Consider the following 23,140-nt stretch of genomic DNA (forward strand, 5'->3'; position numbering starts at 1 on the left):
GTAACTTTTTAAAAATGTATATTATTTTTGGTAAATATATAATCATAACACACTAAAGTTTTATAGGTTTTCTTTTCTAGCTTCTTTCAAAGTGCGCAAAATTTAAATTTATATTTTTTGAGGTGACCATTTCTCAAAGTTCAAATGACGACTCACTAGATCAGGAAAAATATCGATATTAAACATCGATTACATCGCTGTAAATATTGATGTTTCTCCACCTCTAATTGTGTGTGGCTACCCATCTCTGACGTTTCGAGCAACAAGTTGATTTTATTTTCATAAACAAAGTTTTAAAAGGCTAATAGCGAAGAATCAAGTTATGTTTCGTGGCGTATGTGTGTGCACCCAATCGATTGTGAGCTAGTGAACAGCTAAAAAGCAGCGTAATTAACCCGTATGTAAAAGAAATTAGTGCAATTGGAGCAGCTAATCGAGCAGCTAAACACGCCAACAAATCGAGATCGAGAATTGAGAATTGAGAATTGAGTTGACACCCATATTCCGCGGCCATGCAAATCGAAGTGGCGATCGAATTGAGGTGATCTGTTTGATGATCTGGAATCATGCTGCTCAGCGAGACGCACTTTTGGACGACGCTGCGAGAGGAGGTGCGGATCAAGAGCCAGGATCTGGGTGCCTTTCGCTACCTTCGCCAGCGGGACAAGGATCAGGAGCAGCAGGACGTCACGTTTCTGGCCAAAAGGGACTACACGGAGCGTCGCAATGGATTGGCCGTTCTCAAGAATAGCAGTCGAAAGGCAGCCGGACGCTTGAAGGACAATCTCAAGAAACTGGAGGATCTGCTGCGCCAGCACAGAATCATCCACTCCGAGTGGCAGGATGCGGCGCAGGTCCTGCTCCTGTTCGCCCATGGATTGATAGCCCACATCTGCGTGGACATCTACACAGGGGACATCCTGCGAATGGTCTTCGAGAAGTATCTGGTGGGCAAACTCGCCTCGGAGATCATCACAGATGGTTAGTAGATCATAAAGATCTCACATGCTCACTATTTTCCCTTTTTCATGTCTACCCTACCCATAATTAAAGCTTGCCCCATTAATCATCATTTCAGCATGTAAATCTCACCTTCTCGTCTTAAAAAAAATGCCTCGAAAATTGTTTGAATTCATTTAAATATGAACTGCTTTTATTGCAAAACCTGTGTTAACACGCTATATTTAATCAGCTCTCCACGCATAGTTTAAAGTGGTTCTTTTTAACCATCATTAATAGCACTTTGTGTGTAAATTACTTAGAAACTGGGAAGTTCTCATGTAAAACTTTTTATTTTCAATTATTCAAAAATCTTTAAATTCAATTTCGACTATATTTTGACTGTTTAAAATACTTAACGGCAGTCAAGATGATTAAATTTTAAGGTTTTAAAAACGTTTATTTAAAAAAATTTCTCAAAACTATCTCTAAAAAATTAATTTACAAAATTCTTTAGTTTGCATTAATATATTTTGTTAAAAAAAAAAATTAAAGTAGAAATGTTTACATATGTATTTAAATGCACTTATTCTCCACTCAATTCTTTCGAAAACAATTCCAAAGACTATCTATCTATCACAAACTAATCAGCCCAATTTGTACTTCAGGGTATTTAGCTATTTATATGTACATATATAGTATATAGTAAGACACTGCATTTTGGCCTTGCACTTCAGAGCGCTGCTTGTGCAGTTATGGAGAAATTTGCATTGGCAACAAGTGCGACTTGATTTGCACTTTCCCACACCAATACAGCCGCACGCATACATGCAGGGGCATGCAATTATTGTAATTTTTAATTAATCTGCTTGCTTGTTTTGTTGCCTGTAAATATGCGAACCTCCGAACCTCAGATCCCCCAAGATCCCCCAATCCCCATCGCCAATCCCCGCTAGCTTTCCATGTTTTGTTCGAGGCACTCATTCAGCTTTGTCGCTTGTGTCTCTTTTTTGTTCGTTGTTGGTCTTGTGTTGTCTTGTCTTGTGCTCGTCGTCATCGTCGTCGTCGCTAGCCTTTTTCACCCGTTCCCACATCGTCTTGGCCTACAATACCAACCAGCTGACGGTGGTGCATCTGCAGCGGCCGAATGCGCGATCCCAGGGGCCGGAGAAAATCGCCAATATGGATCCGCGCATCTTCCACGTGATCATACCGGGCGCCACGGAACGCAAGCTATCCCGCCACCTCACAGTCAACGGCAGCTTCGACCTGTTCGTGGTCTGGACGCAGTCCTCGCAGAACGAAGTGTATCCCTGGAGGCCAACGATCAGGGATCAGGATCGAGCTAACATACATGTCTTCAAGATTAAGGGGTAAGCTTTGCACACACTTAAAAAATACGTATGTAATATCAACAGGAAAGTGACAAATGCTTATTTAATGTAAAGTCATATCCTTACGATATTTTTCTGTTCTCTTATGTACTATTTTTATAGCAATTACCTTTTTTTTATTTAATTGTGGATTTTACATATTTTTTTTTCTGAGTGTAAATACCTTTTTTAACCCCCCATTTGAATCTTTTTGCTTAGTTTGCAGCTGGAATCGATTGCCTATTGCTGGTCGGAAAACGACCCACTGTGCGTGGACTTTTTGCGGAGCAGCGAAAGCCAGATCATCACACTGGAGCAGAAGGTGTCCCGGAAGGGCGACATAAGCGCCGAGATCTGCTCCTACGAGCTGGCTGCTGGGAAAATGCAACGCACTGCCATTACCTCGATACCGATGGGCGCCCAGATCTGCTCGTTTGCCTTCAGTCCCGACCAGGAGAAGCTCTTCTTGGGCAGCATAGATCGAAATATCTGCCTGCATGATCTGGTCCAGCAGTCGACGAAGTACGCCAACCAAATTGAGATTGTGCCCAATCAGTGCGCCTGGCACTGCGACTCCGCCATGCTGTGTGTGGCCAACGAGCGCTCGGTGCTGCAGTGCTTCGATCTGGCCCTGGCCACCATTGGCCATCAGCTGGTCAGCGAGAGTGTGACGCCCGGGAGTCTCCTGGACCTGTCCCACTACTTTGTGGCCCAGCCAACTCTGCTGAGTGTGGCCTTCAGCCGGAAGCCGGACTTGGCCACCTTTAAGCATACCTATGCGCAGACGGACTGCCTGCTTTTGCTGATCTACGAGCAGGGACCACTGGCCTGCATGCGCATCTTTGGCGGCACGGGAATGCGCGGCGATATACACAACTCTGGCTTGACAGCGGATGTGATTGCGGATAAGTATCTGCGATTGCAGCAGCCGGACAGGGCCGTAAATGTCCTGGCCGCCTTGAACTGGGAAACCTACGGAGCCATGTGTCTAATCACGCTGCACAAGATAGCCAACTATGTGTTCTTTGGCGGCGATCAGCGAAGACCTCGCATCGAACTGATGGCCAGAGCCTTGAAGACTTTTGCCCACACGCTTTCCGAGGAGACAAAGGATGAGTTCAGCGATCAGGTGTACGATCTGAAACGTCGCTTTTGTTTCTATCTGCTGCGGTAAGCTACGGTAACTTATATATCTTTAAATAAATAATAATTTATTTGTTTCGCTAGCAAAAACCTTTTCGCTGAGGCTCTTGAAATTGCCCAGGATGTGGCCGACTATGACATTTTCATGGACCTGTACAATCTAACCAAGTGCATCTCTAGCCTGGGCGAGTTTGCCCAGGTGGCCTTCAGTCAGGCAGCTGCCATAATTCATGAGGAAGACCGTGCCAATGGCAATCTCAGCCTGACCTGCGACCTCCGTTCCGAGTCGGCCTGTTCGCTGTCCACCTGCTCGGATCTATTGCGAGGTCAGGGAGCGGGTGCAGGACCAGGACCGGGATCAGGATTAGCAACAGGATTGAAGCCAGTGCAGCCCCAGCAAGTCCTGAAGAACTATGTGCCACCGCTGCCCTCGTTCAAGTCGAAGATTTTCAATGCAGAGATGATCAAGATCAACATACCCAAGCCGGAGTTGAGGCCGCCGTTGCCAAAAGTTTCGATAGCACCACCAACTACTTCATTGGCGAATCTCTCCCTGAAAAGCAACCATCTACAGCAAGCGCCTGTGAAAAGCTTGAACTCAAATGGTAAGAAAACAACTCTATAAATAATATTAATTGTATTTATTATTTAGTAGTAGTAGCTGTCTTAGTTATTTATCTCTTACAAATTTATGTTACTACAGGTAACGTGTGGTCCCAGGATGTGCCCGATCAGACGGTGGGTCTCCCCATGCCCAGCAGTCCGCTGCCTCGTCTCCAGCCCCCAAACAATTCGGATCAAGGCACCCCCCAACTTGGTCAATTCAACGCAATGCCAACATCGCCTTTACCAGCAGCAACAGCAGCACAATATCAGCCCAAGTTCTACCAGCATCCGCTTGTCTCTGGCAACATTCCCGCCATGCTGACCTCTGTGTCCAATGAGGACTTCCAGAAGCGCCTGCTGCTGAAGAAGCCAACGGCATCCATATTGTCCAATCCGGCCAATCCAGCTCCCACGAACGGAGAGGCAGCCACGCCGACTGCCAAGTCACAAACGGCCGAAAAGAACAAAGTCAAATTCTCCGACACAATTCAAGTAGCCGTGGTGCCGGTAAGGTTACTTTTAAATACTAAATGTCTATGTTTTTAGATACTTATTTATCCAACAGGAGATTCCTCGCAAGGAGAAGCCCATGCCGCCGAAGAGAAATGGTTATTCGAGACCAGCGCGGCATCTGACCAATCCTAAAAAGGAACTGGCTGACAGTTTGCCGCTTTGTCATCCCAACGATGAGTATCTAAAGGATTTCAATCCCATCACCACAAGTAAGTTTAATGTTAGATTATATGCTATATATTTTATGCAACTTATGTATATATTGAAGATGTGAATAAACCACCAATTCGACGTCGCGAAGAGGAACAAAAGCAGAGCAGCAGTAAGAGCGCCAACTCCTCCTCCATCAAAGTGGTCCACTTCGGTGTGGTGTAACAATTGATAGAGCAATCCCCAAGATGAAACCATTTCTTGCTTAAGAGCCACGTCTTCCACTCGTTTGTAACTATTGCCGTCCCACAGTTAGTGCAAAGCTTTAAATAGGAGAGTTTTTATTCATAGGTTCTCTCTCTCTACTCTCTACACTTTACACACAGGTTACTTATTAAAAATATATAATGTTTGCCAAGTCGGACTACTTCTTCTTGAAGGTGGTGGGTCCGCCCATGCGTTCCAGTTCGTCCTTGAGGTCCAGTAGCTCCTTGTCCGGCACATAGCGTCGCTCCTCGCAGTCATCGGTGTGCTCCTGGACCCTCAAGCTCACTCCTTCGGGCAGGGCTGCCTGGGCGAGTCGCAGGAATTGCGGATAAACCGGAGCATCCACGTTGTTAAGCTGCAAATTGCGCTCGTAGGTGGTCAGCTTGTACTCGGACTCGATGACCGTGGAGTTGGGCCGCAATCGCTGCACCTGCGTCTGCTGCGGCGGCAGGGCATAACAGTCGGACACGTCCAGGTCCAGATACTCGGCCACTCCGTGCAGGAACCGCTGGTAGCTCTCCAACTGCGGATAGTCGTAGCCCTTGATTTGCACATTCAGGCTATCGTACTGCGGAAATTTCGGTTTGAGGGACTGCAATTGAGAGAAGGATGATTAATAAGGTAGTGATAGGGTTTGTGTATTCCTTCCATGATTTTAGATTGTAAGGGATAGGGTTTGTGTATTCCTTCCATGATTTTAGATTGTAAGGGACTATCTGCCAAGAGAATTTACGGAAATAGTAAACAAAATTAAAACAGGATAAAATCATGATCAAATGGACTGAAGGTTTTTGTGTATTTAAAAGTACAACTTTCTCAAAAAACCGAAATCACAAGATCATAGGATTATGATAACTTATCCGTACACCATAAGAAGTAGAAACATACTGGATATTATAAAGAAAAATAAATATGTACCAACATATACATATTTAGATAGTGCATAATTTATTTTAATTATCAATCTATTATCACGGGATTTTTATAGAACTGAAAGAATTCAGAGAGACATCTGGGAAATCATAGTACAACAACCTGATAATTTAAAACAGATGTTTTCACTTATAAACAAATGCTTGTAGAATCAAAGAGGATGTCTTACTTTAGGGGAACTATAAAACACCTTTCAATAAAACAAAAACAATTGTCAAATAAATGAATTAAAAACGCACCTCCAGATAATCCGGTTCATAAACACTGCCACTTGTGCTCCTCACAGCTGTTGTTGTGGCTTTCGGCACTTGCAGCGTTAAACGCACACTTGGAATCAACTAAAATGAACAAAATAATATAATTTTAATAAACAATTTAATACAATTTGATGTTTATTTACCCTGCGTAACATTTTTTGGTGTTTCGTGTTTCCAATTGGCAACTAAAGTCAGGTTATATCACATCAGCTGATGGCATGCAGCCACACTAAAGTGTAGTCTTTGTTGTTTTCACCCAAACCCAGGTACGGTCACACTTTACATAGCCAGCCGAATAGAAGAGGAAAATATTTGTATTTGTATTTACTTTACGACCCGTTGTACGCACATAAAACACGTAGTATTTGCTCGATTTCGAAGTCTACAAAATGCAGGGAACGGCAACGATATTGTTAGTTGCGTTGGCGCTACTATTTGGCCCAGATACGACAGCCGGAAAATCAGATCCGGGCATAGTGGAAGTCCCGGTGACAACGGTAAGAACATGGGAATATATTGTAGCAACTGGAAAGTAATGTGGCATAATTGCGTTGTTTTTCCTTCCAGGACTTTCCCAGCATTCGGGAACAGCGTCCCCTTTTGGCCAATACGAAAATCTACGCTCAAAGTGAGTATTATTAGCATGGTAGGGGGGGAGAACGCGTGACGAATGCACCTTGGTTAATCACACCTTTCCACATCCACATCCAATGTTTCCAGTCAAGGGCTGCAAGTCCCATGTGGAGACCAATCTAACTGTAACCTTCCGGCTGACGGAGCACCCCTGCATCTACGATGATCGCCGTGTGGGTACCCTATTTTTATACCTCCAAATCTCAGCTTATATCCCTTTTTTTTTTGTTCTGAAACAGCTTCAGGCAATCTCCAAAGATAGTGCGCTGCAGCATAACAGCAGCATCAATAATGTCATTACCGAGGTCACCAAGACATATCCCTGCAATGGACTCATTGTCCTGGCCATGGATAAAGATAAACCGGCTGAAGGAGGAGTGCCTACCGGAACGCCGGAACCCAAACATCCCATGCTGGAGAACAAACACCCACTTTCGGTAAATGGCAAATGAATCAGCGCGAAAACTGCTAGACATCAACTACCAATCCAAACAAGCCAAAAAAATTCTGCTTTCTGCCTTATCAGTCACAGCTTATCGTTTCTCCAAAAAACAGGGTACTCTAAACAGAAGTAGGGCATACTGGTTGCTAAGATAGCTTGGTATACTTCCGGTCTCTTATAATTATAAAAAGATGGTACTTTAAAAATAAGTAAAGCATATTACAAAGTCTTCCGTTAGGGTTTTCGCAATAAAAAAAGACATATGAACAAATTATGATTACTTTTAAATAACTATCAACATATCATTTTAATATTTTGTTAGGTAACACTTAGGCGACTAATCAAATTTTCACTTAAAGTAGTTTTATTTTATTTAGGGGAGCAAAAATGATTAAAAAACACTTAAAACACTCCCATTTCCTTTCAGCCCACAACAAACCCGATTGCGAGCGTTAAGGAGGATGGCATCTACGAGATTGAGGTGATCATCGCAGTGGGGCCAGTCGCCCAGTTCACTGCCGTGGTTCACCTCCAATTCCTGGGACCACACGGCTATATCTCGGCCATAGATTGGCCATTTCTGCCGGTATGTGAATGAGTTGTTCCAAAATGTTCACATTGTTTATACTAAATGTTTTGTTTTTGCCTTTACAGTTCTATTTAATCATGTGTATTGTTTATGTGATATTTGGCATCATTTGGCTGTTTGTTTCCTTCGCCCAATGGCGGGATCTGCTGAGAATTCAGTTCTGGATTGGTGGCGTCATTCTGTTGGGCATGCTTGAAAAGGCCTTCTTCTATGCCGAGTATCAAACGCTGACAAACAAAGGAGTTGCCGTGCAGCATGCCGAACTAGTTGCCGAATTTGTGTCCTGTGCTAAGCGCACGCTGGCCAGGATGCTGGTCATCATCATGAGTCTCGGCTTTGGAATTGTCAAGTAAGTGGAGCAATCAACATATGTATCAACAAAAACTCGTTCCTAGTAAATTAATTCAAATAATTATAATAGTTGATAATGAACGACTAGCTAGCGATAGCTGTCGACTTAATTTTGTAAGCCAGTGTTATAGTAGTAGCACCAAGTCATCACCTTTTCTAGAGCATATAGCCTAAGGAAAAATAGGGAAACTACAGGTTATATAATATTATAGTGTTCACAGTCATATTTCTTAATCTTTTTCAGACCCCGATTGGGACCTATGTTGCATCGGGTGGTGGGCATTGGAACCCTCTACTTTGTGCTGGCCTGCGTGGAGAGCTATTTGCGTATCACCAATGTGAAGACCGATCGCAGTGAGCTGCTGGTGGCCAGCATACCTTTGGCTGTTCTAGATACGGGAATCTGCTGGTGGATCTTTACCTCCCTGGTGCAAACCACTCGCACACTCAGACTAAGGAGGTGACTAAGTCAATAGTTTATACTCTATTCTCATTGCTCTAACGTATATACATATTTCAGGAACATGGTCAAGCTGTCGCTGTATAGGCACTTTACCAACACGCTGATCTTTGCTGTTATCGCTTCCGTAATCTTCATGCTTTTTGCCTTGCGTTTGCGTAGGATCGAAAACTGTACGCCTGTGAGTTGACTATGGATGAATGGAGCTGCGAGCTTAGTTTTAATGATTTCACGCTTCACTTAGGGCTGGCGTGACATTTGGATCGATACTGGCTTCTGGCACATTCTGTTTTCGGTGCTGCTGCTGGTGATTATGATACTATGGCGACCCACGAATAACAATCAGCGCTATGCTTTCACACCATTGCTGGATAATCCAGAGGATGAAGACGATGAGGGTATGGCTAGAGATGGAAAGTAACCTGTAAACTTAAACTAATTGAGACCTATTTAACAGACGAAGAGGATCAGTTTGTGGCCGATGCGTATGGTGTGAAAATGCGCGGCCAAAATGGAACGCCAAAGACGTCGACCAACTCGCGAAATGCCACGAACAACGAGGAGGATGACCTGCGCTGGGTGGAGGAGAACATACCCTCCTCGATGGGGGATTCGGCCTTGCCTATCCTAGACTCGGACGAGGAAATCATCAACACCAAGTTTGAGGTTTCGAAAATGCAATAAGCTGTGACATTCGCTGGACCGAAGAGACTTTCTACGCATATTTTTGCACATTCACACATCTGCGTGTCACCATCGCCAGCAGCAAAGCTATGTATTTTTTATTTCTATTCGCCATCGAGGAGAGGGAAGCTTTACTGCTGCTGGACGGAAAATTGCCGCGCTGCGCTGACATAGACACAGATCTTCCAATTTTTCGAGACACAGTGTTTGTCCGGCCACGCCTTCTGAGAACCCGTGTAAAATATTGTATGTACTTGTAGTTCCTTCTACGCGCACGTCCTCCCTCCTCTAAATAAACCTAACTTATTTATAACACCTAGCCTAAGTTGTAGATAAAACTACGCGACGAACCGTAACGCTTAATTTATAAACTTCGACTTCGATTCTATTGTTGATCCCATAAGTACACTTGCATATTTGTGTATGAGCGAGTAAACTGTTGTCGCCTCATTGTATATAGTTGGTAACACACACAAGAAAAGAAAAAAAAAACAACAGAAACTATCTATATAAATGTATGAGTATTATGTAATAACTATGATAAAAAGCGAAAAATCTTTAACTTGAACTATTTGCTGATAACTAAAATGATTAAAAAGTAATTGTCTAAGTAAGCACACAATCACTGGCGTCACACACACACCTCAACGTATTTAAATATATTTTTAATCAAAACGGTTTAAGATTTTCATAAATAAATGCAATCGTATCTTAAAGGTAGTCATGAACCAATATACTTATCTTGTTGTTTGATTTGTCAAGACAAGTTTTTCCCATTAAACAAGATAAAAGAGTTCGTATCTTATCTTCTACAGAAAGCTAAATATGTGTTATTCCCCCCCCCCCCCCCCCCCCCCAATTAAAACAGCTAAAGTTATAATTCAATATTTATTAGTTTTCTCTTTGTATAAAATTTCTCTTTTGCCTTCCAAATTTTTTGTTTAAAAAAAAATATTAAGTAAGAGAGAAGGTAATGTGCATTTCCTCAGATAATACAATCATAAAGCGATTTCAGTTAATATTATGTTTGCTTCGAGCTCTTACTGGTTAGAGTACACAAACATACACACGCAATACAAAAAGTCACAATTAAGAAACACAATATATTTTATTCGCGGAGAAATTAAGAATATGAAACTGAAATGCCTCGACTTCGGTTATTACAAATAAGATACAAATACTTATGGATACTGTCTTGACGGGCGGCGAAGTTGGCATTTTTGGCTGAACTATTTTTTGGATGTTAAGCGCGACTCTAGATTAGCAACAATGTGTGTGTGGGGGACAAATTTACATTAATATTGTTTTTTGTTGTGGTGTAACAATTTTCTTTACTCTTGGTAACAAATTTACTGCCTAGAAATGCGTAATTAATATTTGAAGTCTGCTTTTTTTGTGCACCAGGCTAGGAGGTGTAATTCTCTATATACTCTATGAAAAAGAGTGTGAAATAGTAGGGAATTGATTTGAATATTATGGAAATGATATATATTCCATTTAGATAATATTACAATTCACTTGGTATTTAACACTTTTAAGGAGACAGTCTTGCATAGAAGGACACCGCCGTAGCCTGGTGGTAAATTTATGTGGTTTATTCAGCCCTCAGCCTCTCCAGTTGCTCAGTTTGAATCGGGCTTGACATTGCGCCGCAGGATGGCCGCTGCCAGGTCCTGTTTCATGGCCGCTTGCTGGCGTTGATCTGCCAGCGACTGTGTGCTCCGCAGCCCGTTGACAATGTCCTTGGTCTTGCCAAAGTAGATCTCGTTCAGCGTGTTCCTGATCTTGTTCTCCATCTCCTCGACCATCTTGCCAATGTTGGCTATGTGCGGCGACGACTCACTGACATTGGCGTCCTGTTCCTGCTGCCGCGTGAGGCTGCCGCCCAAGTTCATGGTGCCCGAACCCTGTTTGTGGGTCTGCAGCCACAACATGGCCGTCGACGTTAGCTTGTAGTGGGCCGTTCGGCCAGTGGTTTTCTCCTGCACCTCCACCACATGTATGGAATCCCAGCAGCCCCGGATCATCTTGCTGCCATCTCCCGCCTTCTTGATCAGTATAACAGCGGCAAATCCATGATCCAGATCCCATAGATACACGGAGGACACGCCACCCTCGTAGTACATATCCCTGTACTGATCAAACGCATAGTTGGCCTCGATTTCCAGTTTTCTCAGACGCTCCGAGGGCATTTGGCCATCCTCCAGCGGCGGATAGTAGGAGTTCGACCAGGGCGATCTATACGAATCACCATCCCTATTGTAGTCACACAGCAGGTAATCCTTGCCGTGCTCCTTATCCTTGGCTATCTTAAGTGGTTGATCCACGGAGGAGAGCAAATCCTCGCAGAGATCGGGTGCCAAGTCAATCAGATCAATCAGGTTCTTCTCGATTTGCTGGGGCGGCAGTCGTCGCATCAGATCCAGCGCACAATCCATTTGCATTTCCGACTGAAAAGAGTTAGTGGCAATAGATAGCTTTTAAAATTGAGTCACTGTGCAGCGGCGATAAGAAAAGTGACTAAAAAGTCCCTGAGTTTCGGAATGCCACCCGGCAATATTGGACTACCATATATGGGCATAATTTTCAGGTCACCGCCCTTTGCAAATTCATTTCTTTGTTAAGTTCTAAACACAACAAAAGCAATAATTCATTAAGAAATGGGCGGTAGCCACCTAAATCCACCGCTTGTTGGCCCTGTTTTTTTCACTTCTTACCATTTAACACAACTATTACTCACCATTTTGATACTTTTTTGCTTTCCTTTGATCAAGTGTACACTTCTCTTAGCTCAACTTTAAGTTCGTGGGGACACGGCCGATCTTAAATTTAGCTAGGATAATACGTTTTTATTGCAAGTAATTGCACTAAATTGACACTTTTCTTTATTATTAAGATTGGATTTTATATATTTTTGCTGTGGTGGTCGGGTGTGACCAGTTACGCGAAAATACTTAACAATAACTTGTATGTATTATTAAAATACCGTCATATATCCGAGACTCAAACCAACATACTTTATATTTATTTATACCCTTACAAAGTTATTGTAATTTGAGTCAAAAATTTAAAAATATAAACGAAAAACAATTACAATTTCGAAGTTGTTTCATTTTTACGAATGTACTTCGAGATATAGTGATGTCATATAGCTATCAAAGGGAAATTCATTGGAATACCACACAACTAATATGTTTTTTTGTTCCAACTTGGTCAATATAAGACTCACAACCAAAAGACTGTCTGTTTTGTGCAGCTGGAGACGAATAGTACTTACACCTATCCATCCAAAGTCAACTATTAAAAATATATTATTTACTAATCTCAAAATTTTGTTAGAAAATTTTCCCAAATTAAAAATTGTTCGAAAACTGGTTACATCATAAAAATGGCAAAATATCGAGCCGAAATCACAATCTTAGTTTTATATGCAGAGTTTTAGAGACGGAAGTCCCAATACTTTAAAGATATGCCATTTTGAAATGGAATGTTTGCAAGAAAAGTTATGGAATTAAAACTGAAGGTTTTTGAAACATTTTTTACAATGTTTTTTTTCGGTTATTAATAAAGGAGTTGTGTCGTAAAAATATCAACACAAAATTTCAAATTAAAATTTAAATGCACATTTTTAGAGGCTTAAGCCACAAGAGTTTAAAAAAATACAACTATGAAATCGGATGCGTAAAAGAAAAGTTATGGATTTAGAACTGAAGATTTTTGGTCACTTTTCTGCAAAGACGATTTTTTCGGAGATTTAATAAGGGGTTACATCATAAAAATTGCAAAAAATCGACCCGAAATTACAAACCAAGACTTAAACGCAGATTTGTAGAGCACTAACCCACAAGACTTTAAAGATATGCCATTTTGAATTCGGATGTTTGCAAGAAAAGTTATGGAATTAAAAGTGCAGGTTTTTGGTAACTTTTATACAATGATTTTTTCGGAAATTAATTAAGGAATTATCCAAAAAATTAAAAACCCAAATTTAAAAAAAAAAATTTAAATGCAATTTTTGAGAGACTTAAGCAACAAGCATTTGAAGATATACAACTTTGAAATCGGATGCGTGAAAGAAAAGTTATGGATATAGAACTGCAAGTTTTTGGTCAGTTTTCTGCAAAGACGATTGTTTCAGACATTTAGAAAGGGGTTACATCATAAAAATGAAAAAAAATCGAGCCGAAAACACAATCTAAGTTTTATATGCAGAGTTTTAGAGACGGAAGCCCCAATACTTTAAAGATATGCCATTTTGAAATCGGATTATTGCAAGAAAAGTTATGGAATTAAAAATGAAGGGTTTTGGAACATTTTTTACAATGTTTTTTTCGGAAATTAATTAGGAAGCTTTGTCAAAAAATTAAAAAGCCAAATTTTTAAAACAAAATTGAAATGCAAATTTTTTGAGTCTTAAGTCACAAGACTTTAAAGATATACCACTTCAAAATCGGATGCCTGAAAGAAAAATTATGTATATAAAGCTGTCGGTTTTTTGGTAACTTTTCAGCAAAGCAATTTTTTGAAAATTTAGAAAGGGGTTACATCATAAAAATGACAAAAAATCGACTCAAAATTACAAACCAACTTTTAAATGCAGATTTTTACAGAATAAAGCAACAAGACATTAAAGATATACAACTTTAAAATCGGAAGCCTGTAAGAAAAGTTATGGATTTAATGCTGTCGGTTTTTTGGTAACTTTTCAGATATTTAGAAAGAGGTTACATCATAAAAATTACAAAAAATCCATCAGAAATTAAAAACCAAGTTTAAATGCAGATTTTTATAGACTAAAGCAACATGACAATAAAGATATACAACTTCGAACAGCTTAGCTGTTAAACTTTAAATTAAAAATGCCGTATTTCCCCGAAATAAAACCAAACGAAATCTTTGTTTTTATTATATTTTAGCAACAAGTTTATTGAATTTAGTTTCGTTCATATACTTTTTATGCTTAATTCCATTCTGGTTGCCCAACTTCCATTCCGTGTTTTGTGAGTTTCTGTTACAATGCGTTTGGTTTTTGTTTTCGTTTTCTGTGACTGTTCGGTTTAGCTTACTTGTAGTTTTTTTTAATATGTTACACAAAAATGTATGGCATAATCGTAAATTTTATCCGAGTGTTCATGTTTAAAATATATTTTAAGCTGCTTCGCTTGCGTATTCTTCAGATATACATACATACATATTTAGAAATCATATGGCTGCTCCGAAAGTGTGCCTCGATCCTTGGACTTTTTGAATTTTTACATTAACTTTAGCCAAATATGCGTGTGGGTTTTTGCTTCGTTAGTTAGTAAGTAGTTCAGTAAACTTAATTAACCGCTTTTGGTTTTAGATTTGCGCTTCGAATACGCGTGTAAGGTGTGTATACTTCGACCATATACATAAATGTAAAATCTCAGACTTTAATTTTTAACTAAGGTGCACTACTACATACAGAAATCGTTCAGAGAAATGTGAACTAAATCGAAGGTTTTACTTTTTTGTCGCAGCTTAAGTTTTTATTTAGCCTTGGTAAACGGTGACATGTGTATTTGTAAAATAAGGGCAGGTTGTTTCTACTAATCTCGAATAACTTAGATAATTATAATTTGTATTTCTTAGTTGTTCTTTTGAAGTTTAATATTTCGGCTAATTAAATATTTATTTACTTATGCTCTGTCGCATTCTTAGACATTGTGCCAATTAATCGAAATCAAAAGCGGTTTCTCAGATAATAATAAATACATAACTCCATTTTTCAATCGTATTTCGTATTTTCGTATTTCTCGTTTTTTTTCGCTCAATAATTATGCAACATTCGCTTATCAACGCTTCGACAATCAAATGTAATCACAGTTTTATGTTTTCCTTCTTTATATAAACTCATTTTCATTTAGCTATTTATTTTACTATTTTTTCAAGTTGTTGTTGTTGTGTGTGTTTTTGTAAGTGTATGTCTGTATGTTAGTTTGTTGTAGTTGTTCTTGATTTTGTGTGGGTGGTAAAAATAAAAAATATTAAAAAGAGGGGTAAGATAAGAACATGCTTAGTCCTCATGTGCTTCAAAAACTCACCTAACTTCTCAATCATCTCCTCAATCTCGATCTCAATCTAAATCCCATTCCATGCTTATGAACATCTCAACTCACTGATCCTTTCCATGATCGCATTATTAGATTATTAATACTATTACGTATTTAGAAAACTTTAAGAATATTGCACAACTTGTGAAAATGTTGACTTGACTGCCGTTCTCATTTAGTTATAAGTTTTTAAAAATATTTCATTTAATATTTAATACCTGAGTTGTTCATAATCGTTTCGCATGATTATTACATCCGTTTTCGAATGCCTTTTTTTATTATTATTTTAATCGTAATACATATCGAAAAAGTTTTTGTTTTATGTTTGTATTAAATGCATGTATACATCGTCGTGAGTCTTGATAATGCCCTGAGTTTGCTCCAAACGGATTTGCGTTTTTTTAAAACTATTTTCTTTTTATGTTTAACCTCTTTTACATTTATCATCATCTTTTACATTTACATCATATTCACGTAAAGTACATTTCAATACACATTGGCATGCGTATCGAGTTTTCTTCTCAAGTGGACCGTTGCCTTCTTTTGAATTTAAATGGTTAAAATTTCGTTTGGGTAATTTGAAAACTCTTCAGTTCAGAACAAAGTAAATCGAATGGTAATATCATGTGTAATTCAAGTTCTGTTGCTGTTTACATATTTAAAATAAACAAAAAATGTGGGTAAACTGAATTTCAATCAATCCTTAAAAGTCACACCAACTGTCTCTTTTTTCAAACCGAGACAGTTATCCTTAAAATTTTAACTTTATACTTTATGCCGAAAAATTTGTACGATTCCTTCTTCATCGATACTTCGTCGCTATATATATTTAATTAATTTTAATTTATCTGCTAAATTTTGTTTGTTTTACCTGAAATTTTGTACTCGTCATTGTTCCAAAAGTTTTTTTTTGTATGTCTTCAAGTGTGACTTTATACACAATAAAATGAAAAGTTTAAATTGAAAACAAAACTAAGGGTGTAAGGATTATAACAAAAAAAGAATTAAATACACACATACATTAAATATAATTTGTACTTGCTTCGATTTATCGTGATAGACAAACTTACAACAACTTGATTTACACATTGAGAGGGGATGGGAATATATAGTCGTACAACTAATTTCATTAAGCATTTGCATTTTCATATCGCCAAATTTCGTATTGAACTGAACTGTTAAGTTGCTTAGGCCTAAACACATTATTTTTCATTTTTAAATTACTTTCGATAGTCGTAAACTTTAGTATACATATTTTCGTTACATATATTCATTTTTTGGGGGACACTAAGTTCGTCGGGGGCAAAATCAAATCAATGGAGTCCAAAAACGTTGTCAGTACTGTAGGGGATAAGAATTTTGTTTAGTGTTCAATTTAGTGGTTAACCAATAAAAATTGCCAATTATGAGATGTTTTGTGTTTTTTTTTTCTGGGGTTTAACATTTATTTAGTTGCATTTTGTTTTTTAGCATTTACGTGTGTATATTTTATAAATTTAGATTTTATCATATAATTGTTACAAATTAGAAAAAATGTGTAAACAAGCCAATTTGTTGCGGTCGAACAGAACAAAAAATGATACAAAAATATATATTACATTATTTTGCCTCTTAAACTTAAACTGGGGTTTGTGCTCCTTTTCTCCTTTTCTCCATTGGTTTTTATTTTATAGTTATTTGAAATAACTTAGGTAAAGTAAGCATATTAAGGGTATAAAGGGGAATCGGTTCTATTGTCGCAAAATTATATTAAAAGAGAAAAGTAATCGTAAGTACAATTGGCTTGTTGAGGGGCATTGATTTTCATTTTCGTGTTATTTTGCTTCTTGACATTTCACGCTAAATATTAATAGAAAAACAATTACTAACAAAAATATATAACAAAAATTACATCGAGCTCTTACAAAATGTGTTTTCGGTGCACTAAATTTCACATTAAATTGAACTTAAATTTTGTTTTGTACCTGTGCACACTATTATTTATATATCGTTACATTTATTATATATTTGTATTCTTGTTACAGCTTCAATTTTGTTTTATGCTTTTATTCTTAATAATTAATTTATACAACTGAAGCGGGGTAAAAGGTAACTAAAAATTACTGAAAAATTACGAATATACAATACACAATTAATTTTTGTTTAATTTATTTTATGTACAATAATTGTTTGATTTCGTGACTTTTCTTTAGTCGACGTTTTTTTGTGTGCTTTACTGTACTGTACGCTCTAAATGCAAAATGGCGACATTTGTGTTTATTATTTACGTTTAGATTAAGTTAATTACGCTCTCTGGGATTTTTCTTTCGATTTGTTTTGTTTGCAAACATATTTTACAAAGAAATTATTTTACGCCGCTTGTCGAAAAGTTGGGCCTAAAATCTGATTACAGATAAAAGTATTTTTGCTTTTTCATTTTTTTGTTTTTCAAATAAATTTTTATGTATAATTGATGCACATGCATAGAGTTTTGCTCGTGCCTAATGTTTGTTATAATTTTAATTTTTTTTCTTTAGCCAAAAGTTTAAGCCTAAAATGTTTGTTTTGTAAAGTGTTTGCTTCTTTACGCAAGTTTCTTTTAGAAAATGTTTCTCATCTTTAGCAAAATGTTTTCCATCTCGTGTTGTTTTTTTTGTTTTTAATTTTATAACCTTTTAGGGTTTGCTTTGAATTTAATTTAATTTAATTTTTTTCTTTGCTTCAGATCTTGTTTTATTTTGGCCATTGGACTTGGCTCAAGCAAAAGTATACCATTTACTGGGATCGTTTCATAAATTTTTTTGTGGATTTTTCATTCCTTTTTGGGGTAAATTTTGTAGCCTTAAATAATTTCTTTGTATTTTTGTTTATAGTTAGATTATAAAGAGTTACGTTTGTTTATTTGTTTTTGTTTTGTTTTTTTTTTTTTGTTTGGTTTGCCTCATTTAGTTGCTTTGCCGAAATTGATGTATACAAATGATCTTAATCCTGGTCATATATATCGCCTACATCTGCTCTCTACACATACATAGTAAAAATTTTGGATATTTTCGTATAATTAGAGTTTAGCCAAAAGTAGTTGTTTTTTCATTTACATTAAATGTTTTTGTTTTTCATCTGAATTTCGTGGGCTCTGGATTTAGCGCATATTTACTATACATGAAGAAAGGTCTATGGTCTATAAAGAAATTGCAAGGTCTGTCTGAGTGTCACCATTTTACAAAAAAGAGGAAACTAAAGTGGGTAACTGGAAAACATACATGTGTTTTTTATATCATGCTCATCTCGTTACTGCGCAGTCTATGGCTAGTTGAGGTAGTTCAGTTTACTATTGCAGTTCGATCTGGTCTTGGTTTTGTTAATGTTTTTCCTATTAATTATTGCTATTGTGTGCTCTTGTGTGATTGTGTCTTTTGCATCTAAACATAATTGCTAGCCACTATAGTAAACTAAGCGATAATCGATAATCGAACTAAGAACTAAAGCTTTCCTTGATAGCATCTCTTCGATTACAACAAAATATATATATGTTTGTGTTTCGTTTCGTTTTGTTTGTTTGTTTGTCCCATGCAAACCAAAAATTATAATCGTAATAATAATAATAATAATAGTAGTAAAATTAGTTCAAACAAGTTTAAAAACACAAAGAGGTAGGTTCTTTTCCTGAGGTATATGAGTTCCTGAGTTTGATTAGACTCTAATAATAATAGTAAAGACGAAACGAAAAACTAAGGTAACATAAGCGCTAAAATACACTAGAAGTAAATTTATCAATTTAAAATTATGGTTAATCGTAAATAACCCCTGATTACTAAATAGTAGTATATTGTTTGATTGATTCACTGACTGACGGATTGAATTACTGACTGATGGTTTTTTTTGTTTTGCCCTGAACCAAAGACCGCAAATCTGGCTGCCCCAACAACGTACTTAAAAATAAAATGTAATTCAGACTCCAGCGAACGTTGAGGGGGTAGTGCCAACAAGCGGACAACGGCGAACAGGGGTTAATCTGCATATGGGTGTGAAGAGGTAGTTTGGTTTTCGAATATTGCCAGACTTTAATGGTTAATATTGCTATTGTTTTGTTTGCTTGGTTGCCTTTGCTGTTTTCTGCCTTCTGTTCTCTTCTGCTCGACAAATTATTCATAAAACGAATCGAAAAAGAACTAAACGACGAATTCATTTGCAACTTCAAAACGATATCACAGAACAAACTGGGTTTCGGGGGTGACAATTGGTAGTCTGCATCTTCTATGGGTTAAAATACCTATTTTAACTTGTGTATTGTGTGTGTGTGTGTGTTTCGGTGATTCAACAGTTAATAAAAGTAGTTTAATATTCAACATTTTGGCTTTTTTACGGTTCTATGGATTTTGGTTCACCCTTATTTTGTGTTTTCTATTGCCTTGCTAACGGAAAACGTATAAAAATTAAGACAGTTTCTCTCGTTTGAAATTCAGTTAGCTTCTAATCAAATAAAACCTTTTCTGTTGGCGAGCCTAATGTGTTCCTACATATGCGCTTATAGTTTATATTATATATATATATATATATATATATATTAGATCTAGGCTTTATCATTACACAACTGAGGCCACACATATATATAATATGCGTGAATAATAAATGTATTTACAATCCAAGGCTCTTTATCGCCATGGCAGATTTTCTCAATATTTTCAATTGCAATTTCCTTAGATTTCCATTCTAGTTTTTCTTCTCTTTTTGCTTACAACAAATGTTTATCTTCTGTTTTTCAGTATTTTACAGCTGGTTTCTTTTTTCCTAGGGATTTTAACCCCTTGATGTAGCCTTCGAAATTATAATTGCCGAAAAAATAAATTTTGAATTTTTGTTGGTTGGATTTCTCTTTTGGTGAATTTCATTTTGTATGAAAAATGTTTTCCAAAGGTGTGCCAAAAATTTTGATTTTGAATTTCGTTTTTTATATGCTGTAATTATTGCTGTTTGCTGTTTGTTGTTGTTGTTATTGTTGTTGCCGTCAAGTTTTTGAGAACGTTTTTGAGTGGTTTTTGCTTAATATTTTCACACTTGGCTAGAATTATTCAATTAAAAAATAATTATATTTACTTTACGTTTTCTTTGCTATTTGCTTTTCTCTCTCTCTTCTCTTTTCTTTTCTTTAAATATACTTTTTCTTTGTTTATAAAATTTTACTAGTAGTCATTTAATTATATATTTCTTATAGGCACCCAATTTACCAATTGTTTTTTTTACTTCTTTAGAAACTTCTGAATACGGAATTGAATTTGTATTTGGTTTTTTAGATTTTGTGTAGCCGAAAAGCAGTTGAATGAAATTTTGAGGCCTAAATTTGAATAAATCATAAAAAAATATGGAAACTTAAAAACGTTATTCGTTTAAAGCAAATCTTTTTTCTTGTCTGTATTCAAGCCAAGATCCTGAAATCCTTGGAATAACCCACAGAAAAGTGGTCTTATTACTTCACCCTACGCTTAAGCACAATTTGCCTTTTCGTATTATTAATTTAATAAAATTATTTACAAAAAAACCGGACAAATGGGCAATTGTTTGGCAAAGTTTTAGAGCCACTTAACCAACAGGGTTCTCAAGGATTTAGGAATTGCAGCTCCTCATCATCATCATCATCATCACTAGTTTCTCTTCTATTCTGTATTTTGTTTTTTTTTTTTTTCGTTTTTATACTATTTTATTATTGCAGGTACTTGTGGTTGCGGTTTTGTTGTTGCTATTGTTGCTTTGTAGTTTGTTTTTGTTGCAGCTATTTGTTTATTTTGCAGTGTTTTTACTCATAGTTTTCTTTTTCACGTTTCAGTTAAATTCAGTTTTTTTGTTTTTATCGTTTCGTTTGATTTGAGGCAACTTTTTGTGACGTTTTCTATAGGAAATCAAAAATATATATGCGACAATAATATCTAATCATTGATCTCCATTCCCTTCTTTTTTTCAACAAACACACACGAATATAAACAAATTCTCGACGCTTGTTTTGTTGTTACACTTTCGTATTTGTTTTTAGGCGGTACCAATCAAAAACGTTCAAACTTTTTGCATTTTACTATTTAATTTGTTTTTCATTGCGAGTGTTTTTTGTTTTTGTTTGATTTAATTAGCACCCTGAAAACGATTTTTCAGCCGGATTGCATTATTTCTATTTCTATGTTCTATGTTACTGTTTTGCTGTTCTGTTTCTTATTGTTTTCTTGTTGTTTAAATCTGTTTACTCTGTTTTAACATTTCTTTATGTTTTGTTTAATTTTTTTATGGTGTTGATGGTGGCTTTAAACACAAATTTGTAGCAATTAAAAATTCTGCAAAAAGTTTTGGACATCAAAATACTGCCTCTTCGTTGATGTGTGTTCGTCTGTCTCTGGTCTGTAGTGTTTTGTTTTTTTGTTTAAACCTTATTATTATAAGTAAATCTTTGTTTTAGTTTTATGTTTTTAAATCAATGGTGGAGGGAACTCCGGTTTTTTTTTTTGTTTTCTCCGAGGGCAACAGCAGTTGCATTAGTAGTCATACATCATCTTTTTTGCGCGCGTAAATCATTTGTTTTGTAAATCACTCATGTTTTTCTTCATCGTTACTTATTCTTAAACTAAGCAGCTTCTTTGGGGGCTTCTTCTTTTTCATCTTTTTCATCTTCTTAAGCTCAGCCTACTCCGCATTGACCTTGGGCGTGGAGGTCAAATGGGGCGTGTCACTGGGCGGTGGTATCAAGTGTGTGTTTGGTGGGCTGGTGGGCGTCTGAGGCATATGATCATAGATGGCTTCCGCTTCGGACATGTGCAATCGATCCTCCTCATCATCATCCTCGGACTCCGAGAGTACTTCGATCTTGGGCTCTACCACTACCAATTCGGATCCTGGTTGAGGCTCTGGCGCCTGCTCCTGATCCTCTTCGTCCACTTCCATGGCACGATCACTGTCTGCCTCACTGCAACCATCACTGGTGGTGGTGGTCGTATTGGTCGTATTGGTTGTGGTATTTGTCGTGGTGGTGGTGGTGGTGTTATTCGTATGACCCGTGGTGTTCAGCGTGGAATCCATGGCCTCGGCAGCCTGCTCTGCGGCCATGGCTGCCCTGATCTGCAGGGTCAGCTCCTGGTGCATTCGCTGCTGCTGTTGCTCGTAGGTCATGGGTTCGGTTTCGCCCTCCACCAGCTCCCCTGATGTTGATACCTCTGCTCCAGACTTTTCTGCCCCATCTGATACTATTTCCGCCCCTTCTCCCGCCCCCTCTCCTTCTCCCGATCCAATGGCCTGATCCGCCGTGGCCATTGCATCCCTTCGCTGCATGCATTTCTCCAATGCCATTTTGAGTGATTTACGTTTGCGCTGCTTGGCCGCCTCCTTGTGGGCGTGGTTGTTGATGACTACTGATGCCGCTGCTGTTGCGGCCGCTTCCTATGGTGAATGATTGGCGGCCGCCGCTGCCGCCGCCGCTGCCGCCACATGAGCCGGCGCTATAGTTGCACCCGCCGCCAATCCAATCTCCTGCTTATGCTCCCTGGCAATGTGCCTCCTCACAGTGTTGTTCCTCGTGAAGGTCCTCTCGCAGAAGGGACATGGCACTCGGATGCCCTGATGTCGCTGCCTGATGTGTGCCCTCAAGTTCGTCTCGTAGCCGTACAAACGATCGCAGTACAGACACTTCAGCTTCTTGCCATCCGCCGTGTTGACACTGTTCTTGTTGTTCATCTTGGTGGCATTCCACACATTCAGCATATCCGCCGGCGCT

At 38.1% G+C, this 23,140-nt stretch overlaps 5 protein-coding genes across 7 annotated transcripts in view; 2 read left to right on the forward strand and 3 right to left on the reverse strand.

Moving 5' to 3' along the window:
• Positions 1 to 210: 210 nt before the first annotated feature.
• LOC128261281 (WD repeat-containing and planar cell polarity effector protein fritz) lies at positions 211 to 5,142 on the forward strand. 3 transcript variants are annotated; one of them, XM_052994894.1, is made up of 7 exons: positions 211 to 981; positions 2,012 to 2,312; positions 2,532 to 3,482; positions 3,540 to 4,060; positions 4,159 to 4,568; positions 4,627 to 4,783; positions 4,843 to 5,142. In XM_052994894.1, exons 1-7 carry the CDS (start codon positions 567 to 569, stop codon positions 4,947 to 4,949), a joined length of 2,862 nt encoding a protein of 953 aa, XP_052850854.1. In that variant the 5' UTR covers positions 211 to 566; the 3' UTR covers positions 4,950 to 5,142. The 3 variants fall into 3 exon arrangements, with proteins under 3 accessions (XP_052850854.1, XP_052850856.1, XP_052850855.1); XM_052994896.1 differs by having other exon boundaries at positions 850 to 981; positions 2,080 to 2,312; XM_052994895.1 differs by having other exon boundaries at positions 857 to 981; positions 2,059 to 2,312.
• On the reverse strand, positions 5,049 to 6,458 carry LOC128261283 (39S ribosomal protein L48, mitochondrial). Its single transcript, XM_052994898.1, has 3 exons — positions 6,325 to 6,458; positions 6,164 to 6,262; positions 5,049 to 5,583 (listed from the first exon to the last, which is right to left on the reverse strand). The coding sequence occupies exons 1-3, from the start codon at positions 6,334 to 6,336 to the stop codon at positions 5,149 to 5,151; spliced, it is 546 nt and encodes a 181-aa protein (XP_052850858.1). The 5' UTR covers positions 6,337 to 6,458; the 3' UTR covers positions 5,049 to 5,148.
• Positions 6,459 to 6,544: 86 nt separating this feature from the next.
• LOC128261282 (transmembrane protein 87A) lies at positions 6,545 to 10,072 on the forward strand. The gene is made up of 10 exons (XM_052994897.1): positions 6,545 to 6,678; positions 6,749 to 6,809; positions 6,902 to 6,987; positions 7,054 to 7,251; positions 7,684 to 7,842; positions 7,911 to 8,194; positions 8,441 to 8,656; positions 8,717 to 8,837; positions 8,901 to 9,054; positions 9,114 to 10,072. The coding sequence occupies exons 1-10, from the start codon at positions 6,571 to 6,573 to the stop codon at positions 9,338 to 9,340; spliced, it is 1,614 nt and encodes a 537-aa protein (XP_052850857.1). The 5' UTR covers positions 6,545 to 6,570; the 3' UTR covers positions 9,341 to 10,072.
• Positions 10,073 to 10,429: 357 nt separating this feature from the next.
• On the reverse strand, positions 10,430 to 12,285 carry LOC128262325 (F-actin-capping protein subunit beta). Its single transcript, XM_052996499.1, has 2 exons — positions 12,081 to 12,285; positions 10,430 to 11,790 (listed from the first exon to the last, which is right to left on the reverse strand). Exons 1-2 carry the CDS (start codon positions 12,081 to 12,083, stop codon positions 10,963 to 10,965), a joined length of 831 nt encoding a protein of 276 aa, XP_052852459.1. The 5' UTR covers positions 12,084 to 12,285; the 3' UTR covers positions 10,430 to 10,962.
• A 2,111-nt stretch (positions 12,286 to 14,396) lies between these two features.
• Positions 14,397 to 23,140, reverse strand: part of LOC128263251 (zinc finger protein chinmo) — a 54,880-nt gene continuing 46,136 nt past the window's right edge. Inside the window, 1 exon segment of the mRNA XM_052998145.1 lies at positions 14,397 to 23,139. Coding sequence (XP_052854105.1) covers positions 22,057 to 23,139 — 1,083 coding nt within the window. The 3' untranslated portion in view covers positions 14,397 to 22,056.

Source organism: Drosophila gunungcola, unplaced genomic scaffold (assembly GCF_025200985.1).
Source record: "Drosophila gunungcola strain Sukarami unplaced genomic scaffold, Dgunungcola_SK_2 000001F, whole genome shotgun sequence".
NCBI lineage: Eukaryota > Metazoa > Arthropoda > Insecta > Diptera > Drosophilidae > Drosophila > Drosophila gunungcola.